This window comes from Haliotis rubra, unplaced genomic scaffold, assembly GCF_003918875.1.
Source record: "Haliotis rubra isolate DU_JTF1 unplaced genomic scaffold, ASM391887v1 Scf189, whole genome shotgun sequence".
Classification (NCBI taxonomy): domain Eukaryota; kingdom Metazoa; phylum Mollusca; class Gastropoda; order Lepetellida; family Haliotidae; genus Haliotis; species Haliotis rubra.
Window position 1 is genome coordinate 314,554 of NW_025765880.1, and position 10,156 is coordinate 324,709.

General features: G+C 48.0%; 1 protein-coding gene across 1 annotated transcript; it reads right to left on the reverse strand.

Moving 5' to 3' along the window:
- On the reverse strand, nt 1–8,777 carry LOC124274214. Its single transcript, XM_046709542.1, has 4 exons — nt 8,695–8,777; nt 3,089–3,463; nt 1,422–2,141; nt 1–937 (listed from the first exon to the last, which is right to left on the reverse strand). The coding sequence occupies exons 2-4, from the start codon at nt 3,444–3,446 to the stop codon at nt 156–158; spliced, it is 1,860 nt and encodes a 619-aa protein (XP_046565498.1). The 5' UTR covers nt 3,447–3,463; nt 8,695–8,777; the 3' UTR covers nt 1–155.
- Nucleotides 8,778–10,156: the final 1,379 nt, after the last annotated feature.

Genomic DNA, 10,156 nt, shown 5'->3' on the forward strand with positions numbered 1-10,156 from the left:
TTCCAAATGAAATTTAGAGACTAACATTCATCTAATTTCCCAACACAGAACGTTTGTCTCCTAACTTTTCACCGGTCCCAAGCGATATCGGTTTAGAGGGAGTCCACTGTATTGAAGGTCCCTTGACAGTGGAAGGCCTCACTGGTGGTTGTCGTCTAGCCTGCAGAAGTGTAGCCCTCGTGTGATGCCTCAGACAGTGTGTCATCTCCACATAGGTACATTCGTTTCCTAAGTGAAAACACTGGGCAAGCAATTTGCTGTGTTATCGTGTCGTCGAATTCCAAGGTCATTTGTGACATCGCGTCGTTGACCATCTGCATACAGGTTAGAAAGTCGTGTTTGGAGCCATGTTTGTCAAGAACCTTCATCAGACTTGTGATATACAAAGACCCCTTCCCTGGTATCCCGTACGAGGTGAGTCCCGAGGACGCCGGGTATCCAACGAAGAAGTCAGCATTGTCCGGTATCACTGACCACGGACTGAGAGGGTCACCGACATCATGGCGAACGGCCATGCACTTACCATGCTCTGTGCCTCTGGAAGTCTGGATGAAAAAGACTTTCGGCTTGCCAGCCATATGTGGACAGCGAGTAGCCGTAAAATAAGCCGTGATGTTTTCTAAAGGAATACTTGCACCATCTACTCCGACCAAACGCTCTGACTGGAACACTGAGAGTACAAAGATTGCAATAATGTTCACTTGTTTCAGCTGATCGCTGGATGACAGTCTCTGGCAGAGGGACACGACTTGAGCCGCTGTCACGTTTTTGTGAGTTTCAAACTGAAAATTGTATTTTTCAAAACCGTCTTTAATATTTGCAATATCTGTGTCATGCATGAGTGTGAGTTCTGCATTGGTGGTTCCTGTCAGATGTTTGTAGTTGTTGTTGCATATTATCACACACAAGTTCCTATTTCCGGCTCGATTCTTGTAAGCTGCAAAAGACAAGTAATTCATGTCACCACCCAAACAAACTATTACAAAATAGCGATTAAGAAGAAATATAACATTGGGTGGTTTGAAAAGGTTAGCAGTTGCCATTCCTTCTAGAACCAACAAAATGTTTTTGAAAATTAACATTTGTTCGTGGTTTGTATATGACCTCAATAGTAAATTTTAGGTATGATGTGCATGGTGAAAAGTGTTTGTCTTTACTGCAACAAATGTATCGACACGATGGCTGGTTTCTTGTGTGCTGGCTCCGAACGTTAAGAACACTGCTACAATTGACATATATTTTTGAATTTTGTTTTGTATATCTTTGAAAACATTTGTTCGTTGTATGTATAACCAGAGACCATACAATATATTATATGGTCTCTGGTATAACATATTCCCTAGTTAAGCTGTACTTGGGGTATGTAGTTCAAGTTGAAAATATAAATTGGTAATTCACTATGACAAATATATCGTACATACTTGCTGGTGTCTTTTGCACAGGTGTGGAAATTGACATAAAATCGGACATGCGTGCCACGTCGACACACAGGTTATCAACATCACTGGCAGTGCCGTTGATGTTTGTTTGTTCGGCTATGTCTTCACAGAAGCAAGCAAAGTCATTCTTGCTGAAGAACTGGAAGTCATTATAGAGATCAGGGTAGGTGGACTCGAGCGATGAGATCACCACTGACTGCATATCAGGATGTGGGCATTTTAGCACTTCCGTCCATTTTGTATTATTTGCCAAAGCAGAGTTGGTTAAATCTGCGTGCTGGGTCACGGAAACCAGTCCCTTTTCACGTAGATAGTCAGCAATCCTCTTAACTTCAACTATGTCCCTCATTCGACAACAAACACACGTGGTTATCTGCTCTTGGTGTTCCAGCTCTTGCATTTTCATGGAAATATGTTTTGCGAGCCATGGGTGTTCTTTTCCTACAGCAGGAAGGAAGATGTTTTTTGTCTGCTCTAATGTCAGTTTTCCATGCATGAGTCGGAAGAAATCGTTGCTTTTTGCTTTTGGAGTTGGTTTTGCTAGAATGCTTTGTCTGTCGTCTTCTGTCATTAGATCAACGCTGATCAGTTCGTCCATCAGGGTTGTGCGTTCAATGTTTAATTCCTTCACGATGTTACTCTCACATTCCTTTAAGGCAACCTGATGTGCATTATGGGAGAGCCTTCTTTTCTTAGAATTATCTGGAAAGCAATGACACGATTTTTGTCACTATTTAACAGTGATTTACAAACGCACGTTATGTCAGAATCTTACAATTGGCAATAGTTTGCAAGAGCACGATCGCCATTACATCTACACCAGTAAGGGTGGAAATCGAGATAGCATTAATCTTCTGTTTGGTTTGCTTTTGATAAAATCGGTCTGTTTGGCCTGAGGTGGAAAAGAAATTGAACAGAGTCAAGAAACTGATATTGAACAAACTGAAGAATGCACTTATAATCAATTGAGTTCACGTGAGGCGCCATCATATTACCTAAAAAAGTACCTACATTTAATGAGATGGTAGAGAAAGAAAGGCCACTTTTTGCTGAAAAGTCCCTTCAGTGAACGAAACAGAGGCTTCAATGTCCAGGTGACCATTCACCTACACCTGTTCCTATAACTTAAACATCTGTGCTCGAGATTAAGGGGGCAATACAAGGACTCGTTGTCTTGGAGTGGGTATAATCTGTCGGGGTGGGGTATCCAATGTTCATGCTACAAATGGTAACAGAGTGGGCCTGCACTATAGCCCGTCACCTCACTTCACCTCATGCACGATAAAATATGAAGCAACCCCTTGATAGAAGGATCTCTGAGACACAGACATGCTGGGGTGTAGCAGCTAGACTACAGTAAATTCAGGAATAACAATTACGTCATACTCCTAATCGTCAATACGTCAGTTTGCACAGTTTACGTAATAAGAAAATAATACCCCGAATGAATGACCTGCTGAAAATACTGCAACATTTATAAACATCTGTTATATTTGTGATTACACTTTCTCAGTAAAGTACAGATTCTATAACCTTTGTTGGGTTGAGTCCCATCCCGGATTCGAACCAACGCCCTGTGTGCTGCAATATTTAGGGTTTGCAGAGAATCGACACTGAGGAAACTTAAATACACTACACAACGTGTTTACCTGTTTTGGCATCTGTGAACGACGAGCCAACAACAAAAGACTTGGATCTTTCTCTAAAATGATGCATCATTAAGCGTTCTACACACAGAACACTTGTCCTGAAGGTGTCGGCATTTTTCTTGAAGTCCCCTTGTTGGAAGAAGTCGGCACATTTCTCTGCATAGGTCTTGAACCTGGATTTGAGATCTCTCATTGCACTGTCCTTGAGATCGCTGAACAGATTGAGTAACTCCCTCTTGTGGTCATGAGTTGCGTCTGGTAACTTGGACAGCACAACGTTGACAAGGGACGGTATCGACTCCATGTTTGGAGAGTCTACTGCAACACTGAAGACGTCGCTGAACGCACTTGCAAGCATCTTCACCACTTGTTTCCCTGGGAATCATGCATTTGCAGAGTGAGATATTTGTTGTTTTTGTCATGACAGAAGTCTTGTAAGTAAAACGGTGTTTAGCGGTCGTGTCGTTTTGTAATACGGTGATCTTAGAGGAACTGTCATTGTGGTTATGGTTGCTGTAGTGGTGGTGATGGTAGTGGTGGTGGTGGTAGGGGTGATGATGGTAGAGGTAGTGGTGGTAGTGGTGATGGTGGTGATGGTAGTGGTGGTGGTATAGGTGATGGTAGTGGTGGTGGTAGGGGTGATGATGGTAGAGGTAGTGGTGGTGATGGTGATGGTGGTGATGTAGTGGTGGTGGTGGTAGGTGATGGTGATGGTGGTGGGGTGATGGTGGTGGTGATGGTGATGGTAGTGTGGTGGTGGTGGTGGTGGTGGTGATGGTGGTGGTGGTGGTGATGGTGGTGGTGGTGGTGGTGGTGGATGGTGGTGGTGGTGGTGATGGTGGTGGCGGTGGTAGTGGTGATGGTGATGGTAGTGGTGGTGAGTGGTGATGGTAGTGGTGGTGGTGGTGGTGGTGGTGGTGGTAGTGGTGGTGATGGTCCTCCTCCTCCTCCTCCTCCACCCTCCTCCTCTCTCCTCCTCCTCCTCCTCCTCCTCCTCCTCCTCCCTCCTCCTCCTCCTCCTCCTCCTCCTCCTCCTCCTCCTCCTCCTCCTCCTCCTCCTCCTCCTCCTCCTCCTCCTCCTCCTCCTCCTCCTCCTCCTCCTCCTCCTCCTCCTCCTCCTCCTCCTCCTCCTCCCTCCTCCTCCTCCCTCCTCCTCCTCCTCCTCCTCCTCCTCCTCCTCCTCCTCCTCCTCCTCCTCCTCCTCCTCCTCCTCCTCCTCCTCCTCCTCCTCCTCCTCCTCCTCCTCCTCCTCCTCCTCCTCCTCCTCCTCCCTCCTCCTCCTCCTCCTCCTCCCTCCTCCTCCTCCTCCTCCTCCTCCTCCTCCTCCCTCCTCCTCCTCCTCCTCCTCCTCCCTCCTCCTCCTCCTCCTCCTCCTCCTCCTCCTCCTCCTCCTCCTCCTCTCAAGGTGTGTGGTAAAATAAAAAATGTGTAAATAAAATAAGTAAATAGATCATCGTAAATCGTCGTCGTAAATAATGTCGTAAATAAATGTCATCATCGTCGTCTATCAAACAAATGTCATCGTCATCGTAAATAAATAAATGTCGTATCATCAAATCGTCGTCATCATAAAGTAATAAAGTAAATGTCATCGAGTCGATCTCGTTTCAATCGTCATCAATAATAAAGTAGTAAATAAATGTCGTCATTAAATAAGTTCAAATTAAAATAAATAAATGTCGTCGTAAAAATAAATTTCGTCATAAATAAAATAAAATATAGTAAATAAAGGTAAAATAAAAGTCTGAAATTCATCGTAAATAAAGTAAAGTAAGTACATGATAAGTAATTAAGTAAATGCGTAAAAATGTTAATCGTAAAGTAAATGTCTTAATGGTAAATAAATCGTAAATGCATCTCGTGGTCATCGTATCGTAAATCGTCTTCGTCATAAAGTAAATGTCGTAAAAAATAAGTAAAGTAAATCGTAAAATAAATTAAAATAAAAATGAAGTAAAAATGCGTAAATATAGTCGTAAAGTAAATCGTCATCGTCAATCATCGTAATGTGGTGGTAGTGGTGGTGGTAGTGGTGGTAGTGGTGGTGTGGTAAATGTGGTGGTGGTGGTAGTGGTGGTGGTGGTGGTGGTGGTGAGGTGGTGGTGGTGGTGGTGGTAGTGGTGGTGGTGGTGGTGGTGGTGGTAGTGGTGATGGTGAGTGGTGGTGGTGGTGTTGTGGTGATGGTGGTGGTAGTGGTGGTGGTGGTGGTGTAGTGGTGATGGTGGTGGTGGTGGTGGTGGTGGTGGTTTGGTGGTGGTGGTGATGGTGGTGGTGGTGGTGGTGGTGGTGGTGGTGGTGGTGGTGGTGGTGGTGGTGGTGGTGATGGTGGTGGTGGTGGTGGTAGTGGTGGTGGTGGTGGTGATGGTGGTGGTGGTGGTGTGTGGTAGTGGTGGTGGTGGTGGTTGAGTGGTGGTGGTGATGGTGGTGGTGGTGGTGATGGTGGTGGTGGTGGTGGTGGTAGTGGTGGTGGTGGTGGTGGTAGTGGTGGTGGTGGTGGTGGTGGTGGTGTGGTGGTGGTGAGTGGTGGTGGTGGTGGTGATGGTAGTGGTGGTGGTGGTGGTGGTGGTGGTGGTGAGTGGTGGTGATGGTGGTGGTGGTGGTGAGGTGGTAGTGATGGTGTAGTGGTGGTGGTGGGTGATGGTGGTGGTATGTGGTGGTGATGGTGTGGTGGGTGAGTGGTGGTGGTGGTGGTGGTGGTGGTGGTGGTGGTAGTGGTGGTGAGTGAGTGGTGGTGGTAGTGGTGGTGGTGGTGATGGTGATGGTAGTGGTGGTGGTGGTGGTGGTGATGGTAGTGGTGGTGGTGGTGGTAGGGTGGTAGTGGTGGTGGTAGTGGTGGTGGTGATGGTAGTGGTGGTGGTGAGTGGTGAGTGGTAGGGTGGGTAATGGTGGTGGTGGTGATGGTAGTGGTGATGGTGGTGGTGGTGGTGGTGGTGGTAGTGGTGAGTGGTGATGGTGGTTGATGGTGGTGGTGGTGGTGGTGGTGGTGGTGATGGTAGTGGTGGTGGTGGTGGTGGTGGTGGTGGTGGTGATGGTGATGTGGTGGTAGTGGTGGTGGTGAGTGGTGGTGGTGAGTGGTGGTGGTAGGTGGTGGTGGTGGTGGTGGAGTGGTGGTAGTGGTGGTGGTGGTGGTGATGGTAGTGGTGATGGTGGTGGTGGTGGTGGTGGTGGTGGTGGTAGTGGTGGTGGCAGTGGTGGTGGTGTGGTGGTGGTGGTGGTGGTGGTGGTGGTGAGTGGTGATGGTAGTGGTGGTGGTAGTGGTGGTGGTAGTGGTGGTGGTAGTGGTAGTGGTGGTGATGGTAGTGGTGGTGGTAGTGGTGGTGGTGGTAGTGGTGGTGGTAGTGGTGATGGTAGTGGTGGTGGTAGTGGTGGTGGTAGTGGTGGTGGTGGTGGTGGTGGTGGTAGTGGTGATGGCAGTGGTGGTGGTAGTGGTGGTGGTAGTGGTGGTGGTGGTGGTGGTGGTGGTGAGTGGTGGTGGTGGTGGTGATGGTGAGTGGTGAATGGTGTGGTGATGGTGGTGGTGGTAGTGGTGGTGTGGTGAGTGGTGGTGGTAGGTGGTGGTGGTGAGTGGTGATGGTGGTGGTGATGGTGAGTGGTGGTGGTAGTGGTGATGGTAGTGGTGGTGATGGTAGTGTGGTGGTGAGTGGTGGTGGTAGTAGTGGTGGTGGTGGTGTGGTGATGGTAGTGGTGATGGTAGTGGTGGTGGTGGAGGTGGTGGTGGTGGTGGTGAGTGTAGTGGTGGTGGTGGTGGTGGTGGTGGTGGTAGTGGTGGTGGTAGTGGTGATGGTAGTGGTGATGGTGGTGGTGGTGGTGATGGTAGTGGTGGTTGTAGTGGTGGTAGTGGTGGTGGTGGTGATAGTGGTGAGTGGTGGTGATGTGGTGGTGGTGGTGGTGATGGTGGTAGTGGTGGTGGTGAAGTGGTTGTAGGTGGTGGTAGTGGTGGTGATGGTAGTGAGTGGTGTGGTGGTAGTGGTGTGGTATGGTGAGGTAGTGGTGGTGGTGGTGGTGGTGGTGGTGGTGAGTGGTGGTGATGGTAGTGGCGGTGGTGGTGGTAGTGGTGGTGGTAGTGGTGATGGTCTGTGCGTTGCTGTTCAGGATGAGGAGGTTTGTGTTGTGGGTGAGGGCTATGGTGATACTGGTCTATGTCGCGCATTACTTTCCTTTGCGGCGGCTACAGGTGGTGGACAAGGTGGTGGCTATAGGTGGTGGACAAGGTGGTGGCTATAGGCGGTGGACAAGGTGGTGGACAAGGTAGTGGACAAGGTGGTGGACAAGGTGGTGGCTATAGGTGGTGGACAAGGTGGTGGCTATAGGTGGTGGACAAGGTGGTGGCTATAGGTGGTGGACAAGGTGGTGGACAAGGTGGTGGACAAGGTGGTGGACATAGGTGGTGGACAAGGTGTGGTGGTGAACAGGTGGTGGCTATAGGTGGTGGACAAGGTGGTGGACAAGGTGGGTGGACATAGGTGGTGGACAAGGTGGTGGACAAGGTGGTGGACAAGGTGGTGGCAAGGTGGTGACATAGGTGGTGGACAAGGTGGTGGCTATAAGGTGGTGGCTATAGGTGGTGGACAAGGTGGTGGCTATGGGTGGTGGACAAGGTGGTGGGACAAGGTGGTGGCTATAGGTGGTGGTAAGCAAGGGTGGTGGACAAGGTGGTGGTGGACATAGGTGGTGGACAAGGTGGTGGCTATAGGTGGTGGACAAGGTGGTGGCTATAGGTGGTGGACAAGGTGGTGGCTATAGGTGGTGTGGGTGGCTGGTGATGGACAAGGTGGTGGCTATAGGTGGTGGACAAGGTGCAAGGTGGTGGCTATAGCTGGTGGACAAGGTGGTGGCTATAGGTGGTGGACAAGGTGGTGGACAAGGTGGTGGCTATAGGTGGTGGACAAGGTGGTGGACATAGGTGGTGGACAAGGTGGTGGCTATAGGTGGTGGACAAGGTGGTGGCTATAGGTGGTGGACAAGGTGGTGGACAAGGTGGTGGACAAGGTGGTGGCTATAGGTGGTGGACAAGGTGGGATATATCAGAGACAAATATCACGGACTGCCATTCAAAAATTCCCGCTCAATGGCGCAGTGACCCGGATATACATGTTCACCATGCGGAGTTAGACACACATTTGCTGCATATTCCACTGTCATCTTATAGTCATGGTAATAACACTGTAGTATATCTATACACAGATCTGGCTCTTGGTTACACGACAGATCGGTATGTCATGACAAAGAATTCAATAGCAAGATACGTGATAGTGAGTGTACATCGAGGAACGCTCCATCTTCCCATGCAGCATATCCAGCAATATTACTGAACACCCTAGCCGAGAGCCGCGATGCGGTCCTATACAGTCAAGACATGACCCTGCAGGGTCATGTCTTGACTGTATCCAGCATCGCGGCTGCAGGGTCATGTCTTGACTGTATAGGACCGCATCGCGGCTCTCGGCTATGAACACCCCACCCCACTCCCCACCCCATCCCCAGGAATGGAACACCGACTACATGATACTTTCAGCACTTTGACTAGATTGAATTTTGCATGAAACTGACACATATGATGATTAAATAGGAATTAATGACGTATACACAGACATTCACATACATACCTCGGGTGAAGTTAGAGTTGGAAATACCGGAAATCTAAAATTAGACTCGTCGTCTAAAGTGGGTCATGTCAAGTTCCTATCGGAGAGCCGCGATCTTGGGTTGCGTCCCCTTACCTCGACTGTTCAAGTGGGTGAGGAGTATCAGACTCGACCCCCACCACCACCCCTACTTGGCTAACCCCTCTGTATCTGCCTATACACACTAGTGGACATGCATGTGGCAGTTGGGGAATAGAAATCGATCGATTGATTTAGTGGAGTATGTAATAGTAATTAGAATCTGTCGCCCTGACTGCATGTTACTGAAGGAAGTTTGTCACATGATGAACATTCATCGCTGTTGTCATGGTTACCTGTAAATAATTGAGGATATATTCATAAGTTGGTAGCTGTGACATTAACTACTGCGGAGTTAAACTGCCCACGTTTCACCAGGAATTCTTAAACTAGATGCTGTTCATGACGATACAGCATGAAAGACCTGATCACGTTGCAAGTTGTACGTAACAGCAGAAACTGCCAGTTCAGTTGAACCAATGATCATGTATATTTACTTGCGCAATTCTGTGGCTGAAAGTCGTTTAAATGAGAAGGTTATAAAATGCAATGTTTATTTTTACAGATAATGCATCGTGCTGAAAGCGTTCGCACGTCACGCCGAAAACCCGGGTTCGATTCCCCACTTGGGTACAATGTGTGAAGCCCATTCTGGTGATATTGCTGGAATCTGCTAAAAGCAGCGTAAAACTCACTCACTCACTCACTATATCGTATATGAATGACATCACGCCACAAGACCGAGCGTGGCCATCCGATCCATGTTGTTGCCACTTACTGCCTAACTGCATGTACATTTTAACTCGGATTAGGGGCTGTGGGGTAGCCTAATGGTGAAAGCGTGCTCTCGTCACGCCAAAGACCTGGGGTCGAGTCCCCACATGGGTACAATACGTGAAGCCCATTTCTGCTGACCCCTGTCATGATATTGCTGGAATATTGTTACACCGGCGTAAAACCATACTCATTCACTCACTAACTCGGATTACCCGCGGGGCCACTGACTAAATAAACTTTTACCTGAGAACACCTAAAGGTAGATTAGCACAGGTAACCTTTTGCTTTAAACCATGATATTTTATATTGTCTGTCATACAGACCCTGAACCAAGTCTAGAATATATTTAGATAACAACAGTTTCAGGAAGAAATTGAAGTCTCTGGCTTCCTCTTTATTATATTTTGTGAATATTTATGATTTCTTGGTCTGTATGATGTGTTAGTTTCAGAGACTAGATGTTAGTTCTTATTCTATATCATGACGTCGGGCTGTCATTTAGATTCTGAGTCAGACATTCACTGGCGCAAAATCTTAGAGAAATGCACTTCGGAATACATCGGAGAAGTAGCTGGAACCTGAGGATTCCGGAAGGAGAGACTGCACATTCTGAAAATGTCTTCTTTTT

Coding starts and splice junctions, on each gene's coding strand:
- LOC124274214 (XM_046709542.1), bottom strand. CDS start 3,446: ATGCTTGCAAGTGCGTTCAGCGACGTCTTCAGTGTTGCAGTAGACTCT. Junction 2,142..3,088: donor GTTCACAGATGCCAAAACAG/GTAAACACGTTG, acceptor ATTGCTTTCCAG/ATAATTCTAAGAAAAGAAGG. Junction 938..1,421: donor TGTGCAAAAGACACCAGCAA/GTATGTACGATA, acceptor TGTCTTTTGCAG/CTTACAAGAATCGAGCCGGA.